This window comes from Myxine glutinosa, chromosome 2, assembly GCF_964187855.1.
Source record: "Myxine glutinosa chromosome 2, kmMyxGlut1.1, whole genome shotgun sequence".
NCBI lineage: Eukaryota > Metazoa > Chordata > Myxini > Myxiniformes > Myxinidae > Myxine > Myxine glutinosa.
The window spans coordinates 110903330-110926481 of NC_136262.1; the positions used below are offsets into that span (position 1 = coordinate 110903330).

The window sequence follows — 23152 nt, forward strand, 5'->3', positions numbered from 1 at the left end:
GCCTGCTGCCCTAACCATTAGCCATTAGGCCAACACCAGGTGATACCTTTGCAGTATAAATATATCCCATAGCACAAGATGGCATATTAGTCCATGAGCTACTTGGCCAAATTGTGACAATTGCTACCATGACAGGGCACCAGACGTTTTTGTTATTTTCTGTTAGCTATATGTATCTGTAACACAAAACAACATGATGGACATTTCTGGAGAGTAGCTTAATGTCTGTAGAGCTAAAAATGTGAGATAGGGGTCACAAAACAGAAAAAATCCTCAAACGAGCATGTTTAAAAGTACAACTTTATCAAACCAATCTAAATTGTTTCCGAGACTCGTGGTACATCGTGATATAAGGTTACACTAACTACAACATGTTAAAACTCAATTTAATATAGATTTTGAAGTTGTCTCAAAGAGTTTAACCATATTGTAGCTCATATTTTGAGCCTAAGTCTTGAGCCAAACAGACACAACAATTTTCTTTCTTGCCCCTTTCATATGCAACATTTTCTCACATACATGACTCCAATTCAGAAGACAAACTAATGACGATTGCACGCTAAAATGTTTTACTATTGTTGCCTTCAGTAAATACAAAATATCCAAGTACTAAAGAAAAAAATTGACATCTTGACAAACAATATCATATAGTATTCAAGTAGTTTTTGTTGGAAAGTCATTTCTATGTCGTCCTGTTTTCAGACATAATACTTCATAGTAACACATGCTCCAAATATAAAATGCTCTTCCAACATAAATCCATGAATTAGACAATAACAAACATTACATGCATATACAGTTGTACATTTATTCATCATCACTATCCGAATTGTCCAAATCGATACAACAAACAACATGCATTTTAAAGGCCATTTTCCCTACTAGAGCGGGGGTTAGCCTTGCGGTCCCCATGACAATCTTCTCCATTTTGCCCTATTTTCTGCATCTCTCCTTGTTAACCCCCTTGCCCGCATTTCTTCTTCCACCATCTTTAGCCAAGTCTTTCTCGGTCTTCCCCGTCCTCTACTTCCTTCTACATTCATTTCCATCACTCTTGTCAACCAGTCACTTTCATCCTTCCTCAACACATGACCAAACCATCTCAACCTGTTCCTCTTCACAGCATCAATCACAGGCTCTATTCCCATCATCTTTCGCAATTCATCATTTGTCTTCCTCTCTCTCAACGATACTCCGCACATCCGTCGAACCATTCGCATTTCCACCCTTTCCAACCTTCGTTGCTGCACTACGTTCATTACCCATGTCACGCTTTCATAAATCATAACACTTCTCACACATGCAGCATACACCTTTCCCTTCAGCTTCAACGACACTCCCCTCATCATCAGCACGCCACTCAGTTCCCGAAACTTCTTCCATGCACATCTCACTCTAGCAACCGTTGCCGAGTCTGATCCACCTTCTCCATTCAGCATGTCTCCGAGGTAGCAAAATGTTTTCACACCTTCCAGCTTCACGCCGTCTCCAAGATCCAACTCAACATTTCCTCCATCTGCAGCTCCCTCTGTGCACACCTTACATTTGAATGTAGCTGCCACACTGGTTAATGACCCTCTCAGACCACTGCATTTTTGATGAACCCACTCAGCGCACATTGTACATCGAATGAAGTTCACTCCGACACCCTTCCTGCACACAGCACATGGCCACTTCCCAGTTCTTTCCACCTCACCACATGCTTTACCACTTGCCATCACCTTCGTCCTTCCGATATTCACCTTCAGACCTTTTGTCTCCATACATTCCTTCCACTTGTTCATCTTTTCCTTCAGTCCATCCATACTTTCCGCAATCAACACCAGATCATCTGCATACAGGAGGTCTGCTGCTGCCAACCTCCTGTCCCCCCCCCCTCCCCCCCATCCGGACCAAACTCAGATCCTGGGGGGACAGGGCCTTCTCCATCGCTGCTCCCACACTCTGGAACTCACTACCTCAAACCATCAGAGACTCCTCTCTCACCACATTCAAATCATCACTCAAGACCCACCTGTTCAACACCGCATTCAACCCCTGACCGTCTCCGCTCCTTCTCCTTCCTTTGTGCTTGGTTATTTAATCTATGTATTTTTGTCTTTTTTGTCTTTGTTTTATGTACTATGTCAAAGCGTCTTTGGGTTTCTTGAAAAGCGCTATACAAAATAAATGTATTATTATTATTATTATTATTATTATTATTATTATTATACAACAACTCTCACGGTAAACCCTCCTTTACGTTCTGAGGCAGCACCTCCATCACAGCTACAAATAGTAGTGGACTTAGTACCGACCCCTGATGCACTCCCACCTTCACCTCAAACTCACCACTGTTCCCGTCCTTAGTCCTTACAGCTGTGCGCGCTCTTTTGTACATTGCCATCACTACTCTGATCAACCATTCCTCCACTCCTAACTTCCTCAATGCCCATGTCAATACTTCGTGTGGAACCCTATCGAATGCTTTCTCCAGATCAACAAACCCAAGAAACAACTTCTTCCTCCTCTCCATGTACTTATCCTGCAACTGCCTTACAATAAAGAGCGCGTCTGTCGTTCCTCTTTCACATACAATGGAGTCTTATCCTTATTCCCTAGAACTATATCACCGGATCATCCTCGAATGATCACAGGTGCACACTTAATCCGACATTTGGTCTAGACAGGTCCTCTGCTTATTTACATCGAGGTGGTTCTAGCTACAGACGAAGCATGATACCTATACAGATCTACCTAGATCTAGATATTCCCCCTACGCCAAATTCATAACAATACGTATTATTAAAAATAGAACTAAAATCGATAAAAAGAAGCCTAGCATCGGTGGAACAAGGTTTATCAAGATGCTGTGAAACATTATGGAGAGTGAGCGAAACCGCCTAATCGACAACGATTCACATGGTAAGCGAACTGAAAAGACTAACGATGCAGGATGAACAAATCTTTAATAACTGAGCACAAGACGTTCAAATGTCTTCATAATAATGGGTGTAAGTGCCACCGGCCTGTCGTCATTCAGGCAACTAACCGGACCGCTTTGGAACAGGTACAATGATTGATTTCTTAAAAATATGCGGCACTTGACAGACACCAAGTGACCAATTAAATAGGAAAGTTAGAAAACCTGAGAAATCACCAGGTCATGCTATCGGGTCCAGGGGCTTTTCTCATGTGCAACCTTGAAAGCGATACCTTGTATCGGATATGGTGATTGTAAAAGTACGATCAACATCTCAGGTTGTCTTGCGAAGAGCGCTGATGATCAAAACGGCTGTAGAGCTGGTTCAATTGGTCAGGGAAGGCGGTATCATCTGACAATGGGTTTGGACTTTGGTTTGTCGGGAGATATTTTCTGGATTTCTTTCCACATGTCTTTTGAATTCACGGTCAATAAATTATCCGCCAATTTCTGCTTGTAGTCCCGTTTGGTCGCTTGAACAGCTTTGCGTTACAGCAACAGCATTAATCTGGTACTTCAATGTTATTGATCATCCTCAAACCTTCTGCCATGATTTCAACATGAGCAGTTGATGTTCTAGGAAAGCTTGCCTCCCCCACCCTCTTCCCCTAACAAAAACCTGTATTTTATTACAATGTATGTACTGTATAATTGTTTTGTATTTTGCATCCCCACACACCAATAAAGGCAACCGCTGTTGCACCTTTTCTTTCCTTATCTGAATATCCCTGGGACAGGCAAGCCGCAGCCCGAGGAACAGCAAGATCGAGTGTGCCTGAGTGGTTCGTTTCCCATACGAAAAGGTCGAACTCAGCTCCACAAGTGGTCGGAGCGTTTCGTGAGCCTTTGTGGGACTTGCTTAATTGTGGCATCGACGGACGGCTTCCAAGGCAAAACGCAATGCCTGCCCCTTATTGGAGGAAAGGTGAGCTCTTTAAAATGGTGAACATATCAGTGATGAGAAAAATCACAAGTGTTGATGGAAGGAAGAAGTGAGTTCACTGCATGGCTTTTGTGTAATTATGCAAGGTCCTTGTGTGTGATGTTGTTACTTTTAGTACTTCTGCTCCAGGACAAGAATGTGTGTTCCAGAATGGTGATGTTTTATAACTTTTAACTTTATTAAGTCACTGGTTTGTCATCATTTACTCTTGATTATGCTTAGAAAGTCTTGCTGCCCATCTAAGAGGTCCTTTATGTTCACGATACACTTTTAATCTCGGCCTAGCAGTGTCAGCCATGGTGTGTCGGTGTGTTTGTGTGTTGCTGTGTGGTCGTTGGTCATTGGTTATTATCTCCATTTGTGGGTTTCAGGAGGTGGAACGGAGTCCTCCCAGGACCCAAAGTATCCACCTCTTCTTCGGGAAGGCATCACGGTTCATGGACCAAGCTATTCAACTTTTTCAGGGTTTTGTTCCAGGGGCTCTTTTCAGGATCGTCACTGAACCCCGGAAATCCTCCAATTGTAGTTCATTTCTGGTAATATTCCCAGGGATGGTTTTTTAAATCCCAATGAGCTTCTTCTTCATCATTCCTGTTCCAATTATCACTGGTACAATTTCGACGCTCTTCAGCTTCCAAGATCTCTTGTCCTCATGTAGTTTTTTGCATCCCGAGAGCAGGTGACCAGTACTTTCTGTTTCTGTCTTGCAGAATCTACACTTGTCCATCTGGTTCAGTCCCGCCATATTTGTAAATCCATTGGTGGAGTGTCCTTGATTTTGGGCATTCATTATGATTAGTTTACCGTCCCAGTTGAGCTGACCTCGTCTTAGACATTCCAATGAGTCTTCTTTGTCTATCCTCACTCTGTCCAATTATTTTTTGTATTTTCCTGCTCTTTTGTCATTCTCCCATTTGTTGGTGTATATTTCTTGATATTTCTTTTTATACATTTATTTTGTCTTTTTTGCAATTGTTGGTGCTGTATTTGTTGCTGTTTCATTTTCCTGTGCGGAATCTTCTATTCGCACCTGTTTTTGGAAATCCTTTACAAGGTGAGTTGGGGATACTTTTTCAGATTTGTTGTGTTCATGTTTGTTTACAAATTGCATCCGATAGTCTGTTGAGCATTTCACATACTTAGCTCGTCCTACACTCGTCGCCCTGAGCACCTGGTTGAGTTCCATCAGGCCGCTCCCTCCCTCTCGTCTTGGCAGATACATTCTCGGGATGCACTGGTTTTTGTAAAACATTTTGTGGATGGTAAGGAGTGTTTTCTTGTTTTGATGTCTAACTTGTTGATTTCTGATGGGGCCCAGTTTATTATTCTGCAGCTATATTGGAACACTGGTACTGTGAGCTGGTTTATGGCTTTGATTTTGTTTCTTGGGGAGAGGTATGTTTTCAGGATCAGCTTTATTCTACGTAGGAATTATTTGGCGATTGTTTTGCGCATTTGTTTGTGACATATTTGGTGGCCCTCTTCTACTCCAAGTTATTTGTATGATGCTTCGTTTTCTCCCTGCTGTATTGTTGTTTCAAGGTCAATTTTTATGTTGTCTGTTTTTGTTGGTTTACCTTGTACAAATGTGCACTTGGCGCACTTGTCTAGTCCAAATTCCATTTGAATGTCCTCGGAAACCCGTTTTACTAGTTTTAGTTGTTCTGTCAATATTTTGTCATTTGGCGAGAAGAGCTTGAAAGCATCCATGTATAGTAGATGTGTCACCTTTCCTATTTCTTTGGATGTGTGTGTGTGTGTGTGTGTGTGTGTGTGTGTGTGTGTGTGTGTGTGTGTGTGTGTGTGTGTGTGTGTGTGTGTGTGTGCGTGCATGATGTTAAATTGGATGTGCCATCTGCCAGCATTAGCTGGTGGGCGTTAAAGATACCATGTTGTCTTCTGCAAAGAGTAGGCGAGTTATTACCACCACTCTGGACAAATTCCAATTTCCTGCTTTATCAGCAGCACAGCTGTGCTGCAAAAAATGATGCTATCCATAGCGATGTGCTGCACATGAAAGACAAGATTGTACAGTATAGCCACCAACAGGATAGCCTAGGCTTTAGAGTGTAGACTGTAGAGGTATGCACATTGTCCCCTGACCTGTCTAGATTGGGTTCTCATCATCAGGTGTGTGCGTGGTTCCTCGGATGGACGTTAAAAGCGATGTTCCATTTGCTGGCCTAGTTTGCTGAAAGCTAAAGATCCCTCGGTCTCTTTCACCAAAAGTATCCCATTATCGCCGGAACCCGAGCCAAATTCCAAATTCCTTCCCTGACTTTTGGGAAGGTGACGACAAACCATCCAGCATAAAACTGCTTCGGCAAGACCGGCGCTCTAAAGAGTATGATACGTTGATGATGATAGACACCAATATGTGTCTATACTGACAGAAGAAGCCAGAGCTTTTTGAGAATATATTAATTATGTAATTTCAGAGGAGAAAATAATACGGACTGTTATTTGTGATTATGGATGGCTTGTTCGTATGGCAGTGGTCTGATTTGGCATCATTGGCCTGGTGGTTTGGTTGGTTTTGATGGTCATTGAATTGGAATTAAAATACATTTACTTTCCAACTCCACTAAAGTTTTATAAGATCTGTTGGCAAAAAAAAAATCATGGATGTTGTTCATGGATGGTCCTCTACATTGGCAGCTTGCCATTGGTGAATAATTCTGTGTTGATCGAGTCTGTTTAATGAGATCTATATCTTGCAGGTGTATGTGTGAGAGAATATAAACATGTTTTCCATTTTGATTTGTATCTCTCTGACTGAGCATGGCTGTTGGTCGATTATGGTAATGTGCCACTGTTTTTTTGCATTTAAAAGTTGTTTTTGGTAAACTGGTGGCAAGTGAGGTGTCAGAGGTGCTCACTTTTAAAATTGCAATTAATACCTGCATGCCCAACCTGGAGCTATCACGCTCACTGGGCCAAGATATCTGTCACAAAACACACGGTTCTTTAATCTGTGGTCTCTAGCTGGCAGGTGGGTGTTGTCGAAACTTGTTAATTTAAGAGATGAAGCATGAGCACCACACGGACACTGGACTTGCAAACCTGTTAAGGTAAAAGATTGTGAGGATTAGTTGTGCTGTGCCAAAGGCCAATGGCATGGCGGCGAGCATGCAAGCACAAACCGAGCCTTGACCAGTAGGGTTTGGGCCTCAAGTGCAAGCCGTGGAAGCCCAGTGGTTGAATGTGCAGCAATGGCACGGCGGCGAGCGCGCAAGCTCAAACCAAGCCTTGACGAGTGGGGTTCGGGCCTCAAGTGCAAGCTCCGGCAGCCCAGGGGTTGAAGGTGCAGTAATGGCATGGCGGCGAGTGCACAAGCTCAAACCAAGCCTTGATGAGTGGGGTTCGGGCCTCAAGTGCCAGCCCCAGAAGCCCAGGGGTTGAAGGTGCGGCAATGGCATGGCGGGGAGCACAAGCTCAAACCGAGTCTTGACAAGTGGAGTTCGGGCCTCAGGTGGAAGCCCAGGGGTTGAAGGTGCAGCAATGGCATGGCGGTGAGCGCGCAAGCTCGATTCAAGCCTTGATGAGTGGGGTTCGGGCCTCAAGTGCAAGCCCCAGAAGCCCAGGGGTTGAAGGTGCGGCGATGGCATGGCGGTGAGCATGCAAGCTCAAACTGAGCCTTGACAAGTGGGGTTGGGGCCTCAGGTGCAAGCCCCAGAAGTACATGGGTTGAAGGTGCTTTCTGGTGCATTCTCATCTGTTTTGAGGCATTATTTTGCAACACTGATCCACTCCGTATTATACTGGCAGAAGACGGACAGTACAGCATTTGAAATATTCCATTTATAAAAGAATATACCATGAAGACGATGCTGTTTCTCACCTCCATGAACCAGAAAGGGATTTTTTTATGCCTTGCATTAAATGTGATAAAAATTTATGTTTGTAAGATAACTTAAATATTTATAATAATTAACCGTTAACAACCTATCAGGCTCGATAAAGAACCCAGGAAACGCAGCACAATGTTTTATCGACCAATAAATGATGTCAAACTTTCAGGGTGTATTTGATAAAAACAAGATATTGTGCAACTTTGAATAACTATAATTGATCTACTTCCGAAGGATGTCGTCTTGCTGCTTCGTTGTCTTTGGTGATTTCAACAGTTCCTTTGGAGGTTCCCATACAACACACGAACCCTTGTTAGCTGGTTCTGCTTGTGTAATGGACGACGCCACGATTTGCATGACGATGTGAATGGCTTAGTGTTTTATTCAGTCTGATGAGGCCGAACACACTCTCCTCTCCAGCTTAGTGTTTTCAGATAATCTGTGGGATAATCTGTGGGATAATCAGAATCAATTTATTTATTTATCTTCATCAAGGTTGGTAATCTTCTTCATCAAGGTTGGTAACATCTGACATGTAACCCCATATCACATCCATTCTGTGATACTGTTCCTCTTCATCTTCTTCTGCCCCTTCCTCGTACGCCAGATGTTTTGTTTTTTTCCCCCACATTGCATCAGGAACATCAATCTTCTCAAAAAGTTGGTAGACAAGTGTACACATTCCTCTTGCAGTTTATTCATTTGTGCAGGTGTAAACTGAAGCAAGTCTGAGTCCATTGCACAGAAAATTCCTCCAAGTCAAATGTGCATTCTTCCTTCGTTGCAAAGATCCTGCATGGTTGAGGACACCATCATCAAAGGGCAATTTCTCTTCGGCCCAGAAGCAGCTTTCACTTGAAATACTCTCATTCCTTTCATCAGAAACACAAACGTCCATCATATCTTCTCAGCCTCTGATTTGTTACTGTTCCGATTGAATTTGGACTCATCGAGGTGGTTTGTACTATTTTACTGTACAAAGTCCACTCTTGTGACATCATCTACCTGTTGATGGCATCCAATGTAACTAACTAGCGATGTGGCTTTTTGAGGAAGATCCTAATTGCGTTAGCTACCAGGTATATACCAGGATCATCTCTCTGCGGATTCACCTCTCAATGGGAGTGAAAGTAGGAAGCACCGACTCGTAGAAGAACACATTTTCTTCAGTTCTAGGATCTTTAAACATAATGCCTCTGTCGGCAGAGGCATAAAAAAAACTTTTTTGGAACAGCACTAACAGCACTCAGCCATCTTAAATAACTCTTCTGCCTCCTTATGTACATAACATTTATTCGTCATAAGACTATATAACAAGAGAAACGGTCTACAACAATTATCAGTGTTACCAGCAAAACGTAACACTATTATTCATACAATATAACATTACTTTTTTAACACATGGTCTAAAGCTCATGAAGCCTGGTGTTGGCTTAATGGTTAAGGTGGCTGGCTTGAGATCCCAAGGTCCTGAGTTCAAGCCCCTGTCATGCCGTTGAACCAACACCAGGTGGGTTGACTCAGCCTGTCATCCTTCCGTTGTTGGCAAAATGAGTACCAGATTACTGGGATGAATGAGCCATTTGAGTCTCCTGCGTCAGAGTGGTGACCCGTTCAGGATTGTGCCCACTAGCCTGGGAAACTACCTCGGCAGCCCTATGCATCTGAAGATGCAAAAGGAGTGATTTTCTTCTTTTAAGGCTCATGGAAGAAATGCAACACAAATCGTGCACACACATGTACAAAGGTACTTGAGACAACCAGTTACTGAGCTTGACAGTGGCGTCACTTCCCAGCGCACTCTGCATACCAGCAGGCTGGAAAGGTAGCCCTTAGGTATGCGCACTCGCCCTTGAGCTGTTTAACCTGGGTTTGAATCTCGACCCAGTTATAAACTGTCTCCCTGGTATTTTGCATGCCGGCCACAATGTCGATCTGTGTGCTGTCCCACATGCGGACATTTAACTAGTACTGTCCGTTTAGTGCTAGTTAAATGCATTAACGATGCAACTAATGCTAAAAAAGCATTAGTTGGTGAGCATTAACGATCCCATGGTGTCCTTCACCAGAAGTAGGCAACTTATTGCCGGCACCATGGCCAATCTCGAAATTCCGCCTCTAACCTGCAAGGGGCAAATGACGCTATCCGCAGCCAAGTGCTGCATAGGGAAGAAGAATGCTGAGCTTCAAGCAAGGAAGCAGCACATACCTTTGTTGTGACGTGGCCAGGTGAACCGCCAACCTGCTGGATTCACAGCTTGTGGGCGACGTCACGGATTTTCGAAGCGGTACACGTTCTCCACGTTTTCGAAGTTAAATCATTGTTCACAATTGCATTTTGTCGAAACTATATTTATATTTCGGTGTGTGAACCTATAGTGTGTCCTGAGGAAGATTATCGGTGTTAATCTTTCATAAATTAATCGTTTCTGTTCGCCCGGCGTGTGCGGCCTTGTAGCCTTAGGCGTCCCCGTCCCCCGTCGAAGTTTGTTCACTTAAGTTTCTTCCTTCGCTGTTTTTGTTTGGTTCTTAGATGTTTCCCTTCTCCCCCGAACTTCACCGAACATCTACTCTTTATCTAACGTTTTAACTCCCCCCCCCCCCCCCCCTAAAAAAAAACAAAAAACAACAACATTAACATTTATTTCCCTTTCTCCACGTGTCTCATCGTGTGCTTCTCATCGTGTGTGCTTTTGTCCCATCGTGTGCTTCTGTCCATGTGCGCTGTGTTGGCCGGCCCCCATTATCTCCTTTCCTTGCCTTCCACCTTTTGCCCTGTTCAAGTGACTCGTGGTTGTCCCTCTAGGCTCCCTCTCCCCGTTGGTATTTTTGTGAATATAAGATTGTTCTTCACGGTTCTGTTTAAATATGTTTAAACTTTCCCCTGCAGTGTTTTATTCAGTGGTATATTACAACACGCTGTTTTCTTTCTATTTAAAAGGCTCCTTTCAATTTCCTCTTCAACTCATTCCATTTCAAAAAAATATTCAATCTCTTATAATTCTTTCTCACTACATGCTCTAAATTCTCATTCATTCCACCCCTCCTCCATCGTTCTCAAACGGATCGCTAACTTGAAAATCACAATAAACCCAATTTGTTATAAATATTCGTCTTTCATTAATCATCCACTTTCTAAACTCCCCCCTTGCCCCTCCCCTCCAAATCCCCTTGCCCCTCACCTCCTAAACTCCCCCCTTGCCCCTCCCCTCCTAAACTCCCCCCTCACCCCTCCCCTCATAAACTCCCCCTAGCCTCTCCCCTCCAAAATTCCCCCCTTGCCCCTCCCCTCCTAATCTCCTCCCTTGCCCCTCCCCTCCTAAACTCCCTCCTTGCCCCTCCCCTCCTAATCTCCCCCCTTGCCCCTCCCCTCCTAAACTCCCCCCTCGCTCCTCCCCTTCAAAACCCGCCCCCAGCCCCTTCCCTTCAAATCTTCCCCCCTACCATCCCCCTCCAATTCTCCCCCCTCCCCCCTCCTCCTCCAAGCTGCCTCCTCCCCACTTCGTCTCCCTTCTATCTCATACCTCCCCCAACCTTCTACTTTCCTCTGCCCCTCCTCAAACAACCCCTCACTGTGCCTCATCCCAACACCATCAAACCTTTCGTCCTCCTCATCCTTCCCTTTCTTGTAACTCTTCTGTAATCTCTGACACACTATCAACTGCTCTTCCTACCTCCCCCTCTCATCCTTCATCTGACCCTACCCCTCCCCTCCCCTGTCCTACACCCGATGCTCCTCCTCTCTCCTCATTAACGGTATGGACTTCAAACATCCGAGGCCTTCGCTCAAACCTGATTGATCTCTCCATTCAGGTTGCTTCTGACAATCCAGACTTGATCTGCTGAACAGAAACTTTCATCCTTCAAGATGTCTCTGATTCCTTAATATCTCTTCCTGGTTACTCCCTCCTCCGGTATGATAGACCTGAGCCTCATCCTGGTGGCAGGGTTGCTATCCTTATCAAAAACTCTCTTCCTGACTCTCCTTGCACTGCCCTCTCTCCACCCCACCCCCAGGAGTACCTCTGGCTACGGCTTACTCTCCGCTCCCACCTTTTGTTCATATGTGTTCTGTACCGTCCTCCAAACAGTGATGACTCCATTTACATTTCGCTGTCTGACAACATGGACCAACTTCTATCAACTCATCCAAACTCTCTCTTCCTCATATGTGGCGACTTCAACTGTCATGATGCCAGCTGGCTGGGTGTGGGTTCCTCTCTCACCAGCCATGGCACCTCAGCAAAGGACTTCTGCGACTCATTGGGACTGACACAATCTGTCAATTTCCCGACCCGGATCTCAGTCAATGGAGTATCTTCTCTTCCAGACTTTGTTATGACAAACTTCCCTGCAAATGTCTGCTGCTCTTCTTCTGCTCCAATTGGTTCTTCTGATCATGTGCTTGTCAAAGTGGACATCTCTCTGGCCATTCTCAGAGAGCCTCCTCAGCGCCGACGAGTCTGGCATTTCACTCAGGCTGACTGGCACGGTCTGCAAGCAGCCATCAATCATCTGGACTGGTCTCCCATCTCCACTGCCTCTGACATTAATTCTTCCTGGGAATTCTTCCAAAGCAAACTGCTCTCTCTTATGCACAGATTTATCCCATCTCGTCTTCAGTTGCCTTACCCTTCCTCCCGTCCATGGTACACTGAGTCTCGTGGTGAGGCAGTTGCCCTGAAACAACTTGCTTTTGCCTCTTGGTAGGCAAATCCAACTGAAGGCAATCTCAGTTCCTTCCACCAAGCTCAGAACAAGTGTGTGTTTACCCTCAGGAGTGCCAGGAAGCACTATCTCTCCACACTCAAGAATGAACTCTCAAACCTGTCTCCTTCCTCCAAATACTGGTGGCATCTGGTCAAATCCGTTTCTGGTGTTTGTTCCCCTTCCATCCCCTCCCTTACCGCAAATGGCTACACAGTTGACACCGCACATGACAAAGCCGAATGCCTCAACTCTGTGTTTGTCTCAAAATCTTGTGTCCCAAACCCATCTCTCTCTGTTCCCACCTTACCCAGTCGAACCAAACTGCTCCTGGACTCTGTGTCCTTCTCTCCTGACAAGGTGGAGAAGTTTTTGTCAAACCTCGACTCTGATTCTACAACTGGACCAGACGGCATCAGCCCACGGGTCCTAAAATCCGACTTTGCCGCTCTATCTCACCCTCTCTCTGTTCTTTTCACCCTCTCTTTTGCTCAAGGTCATCTGCCAGCATCTTGGAAATCAGCAAACATTACCACTTTACACAAAAAAGGTGCAAAAACAGATCCTTGCAACTACAGACCAATCCGCCTGCTCCCAATTATCAGCAAAGTTAAGGAATCCATCATTGCTTTGGATATCAAATCCGTCCTCTTCTCCAATGGCTTGTTCTCCGATCATCAATTTGGATTCAGGCCAGGTCATTCTACTCTGGACATGTTGCTTCTGCTGTCTCAACAATGGATGGAGGACGAGGTCCTCAATGCCAAACAGGAAATCAGAGCTGTCTCCCTTGACATATCACGTGCTTTTGATGCGGTCTGGCACCCAGCTCTGCTCACCAAACTCTCCTCCTATGGTATCCATTGAAATCTCCTCGCATCGCTTGTGGACTTCCTCTCTGGTCGTAGTCAACGTGTGGCCCTGAATGGATTTCTCTCATCTACCCTTCCTGTTCTGGCTGGAGTTCCCCAAGGTAGTGTTCTGGGCCCTGTGCTATTTCTGGTCTTCATCAATGATCTCTCCGACTCTCTGGAAAATCCTTTCTATCTCTTTGCTGATGACTCCACTCTCTGCCGCTCCATTCCTCATCCCTCAGATCGGCAGTCTGCAGCCTCCTCACTCTCTGCAGACCTGGACAAAATCACAGACTGGTCAAACAAATGGAACATGTCTTTCAATCCTGACAAATCTCACACTCTTACTATGTCTCTCCGAAAAGACCGACTGGAAAACCCTCCCATCCATTTTCTCAACAATTCTCTCCAAGAAGTTCTGTCGCTCAAGCTTTTGGGTCTCACTATCTGCCATGATCTTTCTTGGGAAAACCACATTTCCAAGCTGGCCTGCAAAGCCAGTCGCCGTCTGGGCATCCTCCGTCTTGCGAAGTCCTTCCTTCGCACACCTGAGCTCCTCACCACGTACAAGGCTTTCAGCCGCAGCTCAATGGAATACTGTTCCCCCCTCTGGGCCGGTGCTCCTGCCTCACACCTAGCTCGGCTTCACGCAGTTGAAACCAAAGCTTTCGGAATCATTGGAATCTCCTGCGATGAAGCTATCTCCGAGGGCCTTTCACCCACTCACCGCAGGCGGGTTGGTGGTCTTTCTGTCTTCTACCGACTCCTCTCCGGCCTTGCTCCCCCAGCTCTCTCTGTGCTCTGTCACCCAAATAATTCATACAGGTCGCACAAGATCTGCCAGCAACCCTCTTATGGTTAAACTGCCAAAATCTAGGTTCTCTGCTCACCTTCACTCTTTCATTCCTCTTTTCTCCCACCTCTGGAACAAACTCCCCCACTCCCTTCAATCTCACTCCTCCCTCCAGGTCTTTAAAACAGCTGTTCACCACCATCTCTTATCTTCCCCCATCCAAAACCTTGATCTTTTCTACCCCTGCTAATTTTCACCCCAGATACACTTTTTTGAAATTCCAACTTCTTTTCTGGAAGTCCTTGCAGTGTCCATATTTTTTGTACCTCTCCCACCTCCCCCCAAGCCCTCTCCCTCCCACAGTTCTCTCGATGTCCTTGCTCTCAAATGTTGTGTTTGTGTCCGTCCTTCCCCCTCTCTCCCCATATTGTCTACCACTCCCCTTTTTTTGTGTTTTGTGTGTTGGTTTGACTTTTTGTGTGATTATTGTGAGCTCTTTCACGAGCCGCGATGTTGTATACAAAAAAAAAGAAGAAAAAAAAGATGCTCTTCCCATTATGCCACGAAAATGGGCAGACAAAAAAGAAGCAATTTTCGAGTCACCTTAGTTTCTGTTTAACCACCCCCATCCTGTTGCGAGTTCCTGTGTTAAATCATCCCTACCTGCCGATTTCGAAATCATGTGTAAACTTACATTTGTGTAAACTTACATTACATGTGTAAACGTTGGACACATTCCTTTACGGATTATGTCTTGCTTTAAAGTTGCAAGTTCTGAATTCCACATACAGACTTGGCATTTAATATGGAATATTTTTTTTTCCTTGACTTGGGTTTACTTTCTTAACTCAGTATATCAATCTGGTGAGTTTCTTTTACACTTTGGTGATTTATTTGTTAAAAGAACCATGTCACTGATTGTCTGTCGCAGCAAGAAGTCAACAACAGGATTATATCACAGGTGGTGTGGCAAAATGTACGGACAGGTGCATTTGATGATTGGCTTCACAGTCAGGTATACAAGGGTTGTTGCGTTCTGTATTAGTGGAAAACAACTGCTGCACGTCTCCAAAAGTTATTGCCGCTTCCTCTGAAGATGGTCCGTCAACTCGACAATGCTGTTTGTCATGGAGTGGTGGCTTTACGAAATTACGGCATGAAACAGCATGCTATGCTCGGCAGTATGGCATCACTCAAGGTCAGGTGTCAAAGATCCTGAAACGAAATGCTCAGAGGGGTGTTCCTACTCCAATACCGAGACCAGGACGTACCCGCAGAACCACACGGAAGGATGATCGCCAGCTGCACCGGTTAGTCCACAATGGCCGTACCAAGTCAGCTAGCTAATCGGCTTAGGGCTGAGTGGCAGCAACTGACAAATGTGCCTGTATCCAGAAGGCTAGTAAACCAACGACTGGTTCAAGCAGGCTATTGTGCCAGGCATCCCCTGAGAAAGCCATGCCTGACCAGACAACACCGCCAGCGCCGATTGCAGTGGGCCAGAGAGCACCGTCAATGGCAGCCAGGACACTGGAATCACGTGATCTTCAGTGACGAGTCGAGATTTCTGGTCTATCGTCAAGATGGCCACGTCCGAGTGCGCAGACAAGTGCATGAAGCCTACAACAAAGATTGTATAGTGCCAAGAGTCCAAGCTGGAGGTGGTGGGGTAACTGTTTGGGCTGCTTTTCATGCAGGGGGCAAAACTGACCTGGTTGTTCTGAATGGAAACCTGAACCAGTTCAAGTACAGGGCCATTCTGGAAGAAACATTGCTTCCATTTGGTCGTGCAGCCTTTCGAGGAAACTTTGTCTTCCAAGATGACAATGCACGGCCTCATCGTGCTCGCATGATCCAACACTTTCTTGCTGACCGTGGTGTAGATCATATGGAGTGGCCTGCCATGTCCCCGGATATGAATCCGATAGAGAACTTGTGGGCAGAATTAATGTGTCAAATCGACCACTTGGACCAGCAGCCGACCTCTGTGCGTGAATTGCAGCAGGCTATTGTCACTGCATGGCAAGCGATTCCTGTCCAAACCTTGGCAAATCTTGTGAACAGCATGCCTTAACGTGTACGTGCTCTTCTGAATGCTCGTGGGGGTTACACGAAGTAAAAAACCAACAAAAAAAAAAAAAACGTTTAGAAATTGAACTGTAAATTGAACGAAGTACTGAACTGTAATTTTACTGTCCGTAATCTCAGTCGTAATTTATCTTTTGTTTTTGTTAAAAAAATTTTTGGCTAATGTGCAAACTAAAGAGATACTTCTGGAAAACGGACAGAAGTTTAACACAGTACTGTCCATGAATTGAGTTTGATATCAGTTTACATCACTTTCAAGGATCAATTTATTTGTTTCGAAATGTCAAATGTGGTTTTTGTTTCTTTTAAAGGTCACATTAACAAAATCTAGAATAATTTCAACATAATTCCAATGAACTTTTGGTTCTAAGACATCTTGAAAAGTAAGTTCACCCCCACAAAAAAAATATTCCATATTAAATGTCAAGTCTGTATATTGTAGAATTGGGTTTGCCACATATGAATATAAGTTCTGAATAAGTTCTGAATTCATAAGTTCTGAATTCCACGTATATTGTAGAATTGGGTTTGCCACATATGTCTTGTCATAGATGGGTGGAGGAAGAACAGGGATGAGTGTCATTCATTGAGGGTCTGTCCAACCATGATGTGAAAGTACAAGTTGCTTCCATGATGGAAATGTGTAAGGAAAAACAGTCGAATGTTTGCTCTCTTTCAAATGATGCAATGTGGGGCAGCCAGATAAGGAGTCGGATGTTTACTGATTACTTTGAATTCATTGGCTTTCAGGTTGAGCAAGTGCGGAAAAGGCAGCACTGCTTGCAGTTCACCGCTGCAGGATCACAAGGCCAGACCTACTATGTATCCTACAACTCTTTTGCCGAATATCTCCGCTGGTTGCGGCAGGCTTCCAAGGTGTGCACCTGTCATATGAACCTATTGAATATTCCACACCCAATTCTTACATTTCCTGCCTTTAACTTCCGCTCATCAAGTATCTCTCTTGCCAAAGGTCTCGTTTTGTTGGTTTCTTGTCAGGTGGTGTCTCAGCGGATTGGTTCCGTTGATTTGTCTTGTTGTGCTTTGGAAGAACTTCCAGAGCACCTGTTTTACAGCAGTGATATCACTCACCTTAACCTTCGCCACAATATGCTGGTCAATGGCCTAAATCAAGTGCACAGGTACCTTCTTTGACTGCTTCATGCACTTTGGTCAGTTGTGACCACTTTACACTTTTGTGTTGTTGCATTTGACCACTTATTCCCAACTGTTCAATTTGTGCTCGGTCATTTTTATTTAAATGAATATGCTATTGTTCATTTGCGTTGTGCTCCACTTACCAATGATGTGATACATGGACTTATTTTTTCCGTGAAGAACTACATGAGTATGACCAACTGTGCATTTTTAGAAATGGGAAACTCATTTTATTGCATACATTGGTGAGGCTTTGTAAACAGAACCTAGGGATCAACACATCTAAAATAAACAGTACTAGGATGTTGAGGCTTAAGAAATCAAGACCTGTTATAGGTTTGGAAACTAAAGACCTTTAGAAAACTTGATCTGCAACTTGTGTTCCATAGTTAAGAAATTAAATGTATTGTTAAACTCAGAACTGCGACATGAAGTAGTGTAATGTATCTTTAATGTAAAAATGTGTTCTTATTCATGAGGTATAACAGCCTGTACAGCTCCCCCACTTTCCATGTTCTTGCATTGCAATGCCTTTTGTGGCATCTGTATGGTGGTGGTCAGATGCACAGCCACCATGAAACACTGGCAGGGTGCAATCTGGGTGTTGGCTTGGCATACAGCCACCTGGAAGCACTTTCAGGGTGCAATCTGGGTGTTGGCCAGGCATTCAGCCACCTGGAAGCACTGGCAGGGTGCAATATGGATGTTGGTCAGGCATACAGCCACCTGGAAGCACTGGCAGGGTGCAATGTGGATGTTGGTCAGGCATACAGCCACCTGGAAGCACTGGCAGGGTGCAATGTGGATGTTGGTCAGGCATACAGCCACCTGGAAGCACTGGCAGGGTGCAATGTGGATGTTGGTCAAGCATACAGCCACCTGGAAGCACTGGCAGGGTGCAATGTGGATGTTGGTGAGGCATACAGCCACCTGGAAGCACTGGCAGGGTGCAATGTGGGTGTTGGCCAGGCATGTTTTTAGGCAGTAGGTTGTAGACAGCAACTGCTCAGGGAGGTACTACCGTTCTGACTTGGGAGCGTTAAAGTGGTGCCTGGAACCATCTTACACTCTCCGTGTCAGGATTGCTGGTCTTACTTTCTGTCTCACTCAAACTACAGCCACTGGGCTAGCTTTAATCTCTATTTCTTACAAACAAACACCATACACTTTTCCTCTTTTATTTAAGGCCTGGCCTCGATGAGGACTATATAGTCCATGACTGGAGCCTCCAACATAAAAAAGAAATACAGCCACCTTGGAAGTTCTGACCGAGTGCATCCATGTTATTGCTGCTCGTACTGTCTAATAATTCCCATGGGATGCAGGCTGTATCTGCATGGCTGACTTGGAAGTCCCATAAATGCAAACGTATGCATGAAGTTGTTTTGGTTGGAGAAAAAGGGTCAACCAGAACGGCACTCAGTAGACCGCATGCCTTCGCAAGGCTGAACAGTTTCCATTTTGTATCCCACTGATGGGCCGGATCTACATCCTGACCAGAACCAAAATCGACTTGTTCTTGTCACCTACAAAACTCATCCACCAACTTTTGTCATGACCCATCCACAACTTTCTCAAATATCATGCAACATATAATTTTTGGACGCATCTATCAATGGAGAGAAATAAATTAGAAACTTAAAAAATATATATCTCATGTGGATCCATTTCCGAATCTTCACCATAATTGAATCAATTCTACCCTGTCACACACCCAATCTGTCCACCAAATTCCGTCCGAATCCATACATAACTCTGAGATATCTTGCTATATATATGGTTTTTGGCCTGAATGTCTCAATGGTAAAGAATTGCTAAAAATTATCGTATCCATATCTGGATCTTCCCCAAAATCTAATCTTTTCGTCCTCGTAATACAGCCAACCTGTCCACCAAGTTTGATCCGAAATAGTCCGTAACGTTTGTGATGTCCTGCTCACAAACAGGCAGACAAACGGATGAAAACACAACTCTGGTGGCAGAGGTAATAACTGCCATTGGTTATGTGAGTGTCTTGAGGGAGGGAAAACATATTCATTGGAGTACTCACTCAGGGAAAACAGAAGGTACTCGGAAATGACGATGCAGAGTCTCCAGACCGATTAACCGGACCTATAATATTAGCCCAGTTAACCGGTCTGAATCCTGACAAGCCACATCAAAGTGGTTGCGCCAGCCAACCACTTCCTGTGCTCCGAACAGGGTCCCGGACCTATTTTCCATGTTACGTACCGTGGCGGAATGTCTGAATCAGTCAGGCGCGTCCTGGTTGTATCATGCACCCGATCACAAAATGGGCAACGGTGGTCCGCCAGATGCAGGTATGTTTTTTTTTTTTTTTTTTGATGGACTCTTACCCAATCCAAAACCAACACCCAATCGGTTGTTCAACGGACATTTTAGCCAATGTGGCTCATGCTCAAAATAACTCTAATCATTCTGAGACCAAGTGAATATGTGAAGGTGTATTGAAACAAGAACATTGGTGGGAATACAAAGAAGCGATAACAATTATTTGTGCAATGGTGGTTCATGTGCAGCCTGTGGCTGCTTGGCTGCATCATTTTCTGGTGGCGCAGGTGTGCCGCTGATGCAATGCACCCCATTATCAATCAGCTGGTACTCATTTTTCCGTCCTTTTCCGACTTCCGGCCTATCTTTGGGATACAAAACGTAAACTGTTCAGTCTGGCGGAGGTATGCGCTCGACCACGTGTCGTTTTAATTACCTCCGTCACCGAAGACGGGCTGAGGTTATGTTTTCACCCCTGTCTCTTTGTACATGAACAAGATATCTCAAGATGTGAACAGATTTGGATGAAACTTGGTGGAGAGGGTGGGCATGTGATAAGGACAAAATTATTAGATTTTGGGGAAGATCCGGATATGGATACGAGAATTTTTAAACTATTCTTTAAAATTGGGAGATGGGGCCAAAAACTGTATAGAGCACGATATCTCAGAGTTATGGATGCATTCGGACGGAACTTGGTGGACAGATTGCGTGTGTGACGAGGAAGAATTGATTCAATTATGGTGAAGATTCAGAAGCAGATCCAGATAAGATATATATATTTGAAATTTTCTAATTTAATCCTCTCAATTGATATATGCGCCCAAAAATTATATATAGCATGATATCTCAGGAAGATCCGAATGTGGAGCCGACAATTTTGTAAGTGATTTGTCACCATTGAGTGATAGTGCCAAAATTATACTTAGCGTGTTATTTCATAAGGTTGTGGACGGATTATGACTAAACTATGTGGAATTTTTATTTTTTAAATTTTTTGTGTTCAAGATCGAGGCTCGTGAAAGAGCTAAAAAGTTGGTTGGTTTGGCGACGAGAACAAGCTGATTAGATTTTGGTTCAGGTCCGAATCCAGATCCGGCCTATCAGTGGGATACAAAACATAAACTGTTCAGCCTGGTGGAGGTTTGTGCTCTACCGAGTGCCAGTGCGTTCTAGTTTTCCTAATTTGTTTATCAGTGTTGCCATCACCCTGGCCAAATAACCTTCCATACCTTTGTTCAGCAGTTACAGATGGTTGCCACTTTTATAATTGACGCAAGGGATATCCTCTTTTGGACCTTTTTTTGCAAACACGAAACACTGACGAAGGCAAAGATTTAATTCCTTGTACGTCTTCATGTCGATTTTACTGCTTTTAATGGCTATCCAGATTGTAATACAAATCGCTCCGGAGTCTGTTGTTTCTCCATGACTGGGAACCTTCAACGAGTTCCCGGGCTTCTTATAAAGGGAACTTTTATCCGAGGCCACGCACACATGAACTGTCGCACCGTTTTCTGGCACGTCGTGCTATTTGGCACAATCTGCTTCCTTTTCTTTTCTTGTCCGTCCTTGTTTGCCCTCTCTCATTTTAAATATTTATATCCCTTTTCTTGTTTGTTGTTTATTACTTGCGCTTATTTCACATTTGCCGTAGAATAGGTTTTCTCAGATTGTTCTTGCTATTTGGACAGGCCTTGTGAAAGGCTTTAATAATTAACAAGTATAAGGAAAATCTGGAGCACAATATGTCTCTTGTGCAATACATCGACCCAAGAAAAAGGGAAATGCCATTCTTTTTCTGTGACTAGCGTTACTTTGTTTCTAATAACAGAACCGCACATGCAAATACATGGAACCCGTACGTCTGACACGCACTCTGAGTATACGAGTAGAATACACGGTCTTTTTTAATTATTTCCTTGTAAGGGAACATATTCTCGCCCTGCAAGTGAAAGGGTAAAAGACGATATATATATATATAAGAATATCTCCAAAATTTATTTACAGATTCGGATGAAACTTAGTTGGTGAGTGTTGGGTCGATGATTAAAAACCAGTTGGTTAGATTTTGGAGGTCCCTATTGAGATCTGGCCTATCAGTGGGAGTCAAAGTGTAAACTGTTTCGCCTGGCGAAGGTATGCCCTCGACTGAGTGTCGTTGTGGTATTGACCTTGTATCCATTATAAATGCTGAAATCTGTCAGTTTGTTGTTTACTTTGGCTGCAGTCGAAGCGGTCTGTAACACGACCTTTGGTAAAGGGAGCATAGACTTTCTAACAAAATGGGATGGCACACTGGTCTGCAAACTGAGACGTCTCAACATGAAATGTGTACATTTTGGGTGTGAAAGGGAGCGAGTGGAAGTTGTTTGTTACACCTGTCATGTGTGCACGTGCATGTTGTTGATGTGAAGATATCTGGATTGTCATCAATTTGTAAGTTAAGTTATTTTGGTAAGTTGTAAAGAAAGTGTCATTAACTGGATTAAAGGCTAGCAACAGTGGACCAATGTGCCAAAACCAATGAAAAGTTTATGATATCGAATTTTAAAAAGAATAATTTTTTTGTGACTATGTATAGGTTACATGCATAGGATGAGAGGTTGTGCTGGAGCGTAATGGTTGTGACTCGACTGAAGCAGAAAAAAAAGAGGCAGATCATTTGCATAATGAAGTTATCCACCAACCTGGTGTAGTCTGTAGGGCAATGCCATCTGGAACAGCGTATGTATGTATGTATGTATGTATGTATGTATGTATGTATGTATGTATGTGTATGTATGTATGTATGTACGTATGTATGTGTATGTATATGTATATATGTATGTATGTACAGTGCATTCAGAAAGTATTCAGACCCCTTAACTTTTTTCACATTTTGTTATGTTGCAGCCTTTTGCTGAAATCGTTCAAATTCATTTTTTCCCTCAACAATCTACACTCAATACCCCAAAATTGACAAAGAGAAAACAGGATTTTAGAAAGTTTTGCAAATTTATTAAAAAGAAAAAACTGAAATATCACATTGACATAAGTATTCAGACCCTTTGCTATGACACTTGAAATTTAGCTCAGGTGCCTCCCATTTCTCTTGATCATCTTTGAGATGTTTCTACACCTTGATTGGAGTCCACCTGTGGTAAATTCAATTGACTGGACATGATTTGGAAAGGCACACACCTGTCTATATAAGGTCTCACAGCTGACAATGCATATCAGAGCAAAAACCAAGCCATGAGGTCGAAGGAACTGTCTGCAGAGCTCAGAGACAGGATTGTGTCGAGGCACAGATCTGGGGAAGCCTACAAAAAAATCTCTGCTGCATTGAAGGAGCCGCTTCCGGTCCCTCGAGCGACGGGGCTTGCTTCGATCTCTAAGGGTTGGCGTAAGGAAGGGCATCCGGCCATAAAAAAAAACATTGCCTCAAAAAGAGAACCATGACAATTACAACTACATGTGGGCAGGGTACAGCCCGAAGTGGAGATCGGTTTCTGAGGTTTG

General features: G+C 44.0%; 1 protein-coding gene across 2 annotated transcripts in view; it reads left to right on the forward strand.

The window, feature by feature from the left end:
* PHLPP2 (PH domain and leucine rich repeat protein phosphatase 2) overlaps positions 1-23152 on the forward strand; it is a 147912-nt gene that overhangs the window by 13095 nt on the left and 111665 nt on the right. For both annotated transcript variants that reach the window (XM_068107471.2, XM_068107473.2), the window contains exons 2-4: positions 3700-3887; positions 16949-17074; positions 17198-17340. In XM_068107471.2, the coding sequence (XP_067963572.1) occupies positions 3700-3887; positions 16949-17074; positions 17198-17340 (457 nt within the window). The remainder of the gene's footprint in view (positions 1-3699; positions 3888-16948; positions 17075-17197; positions 17341-23152) is intronic.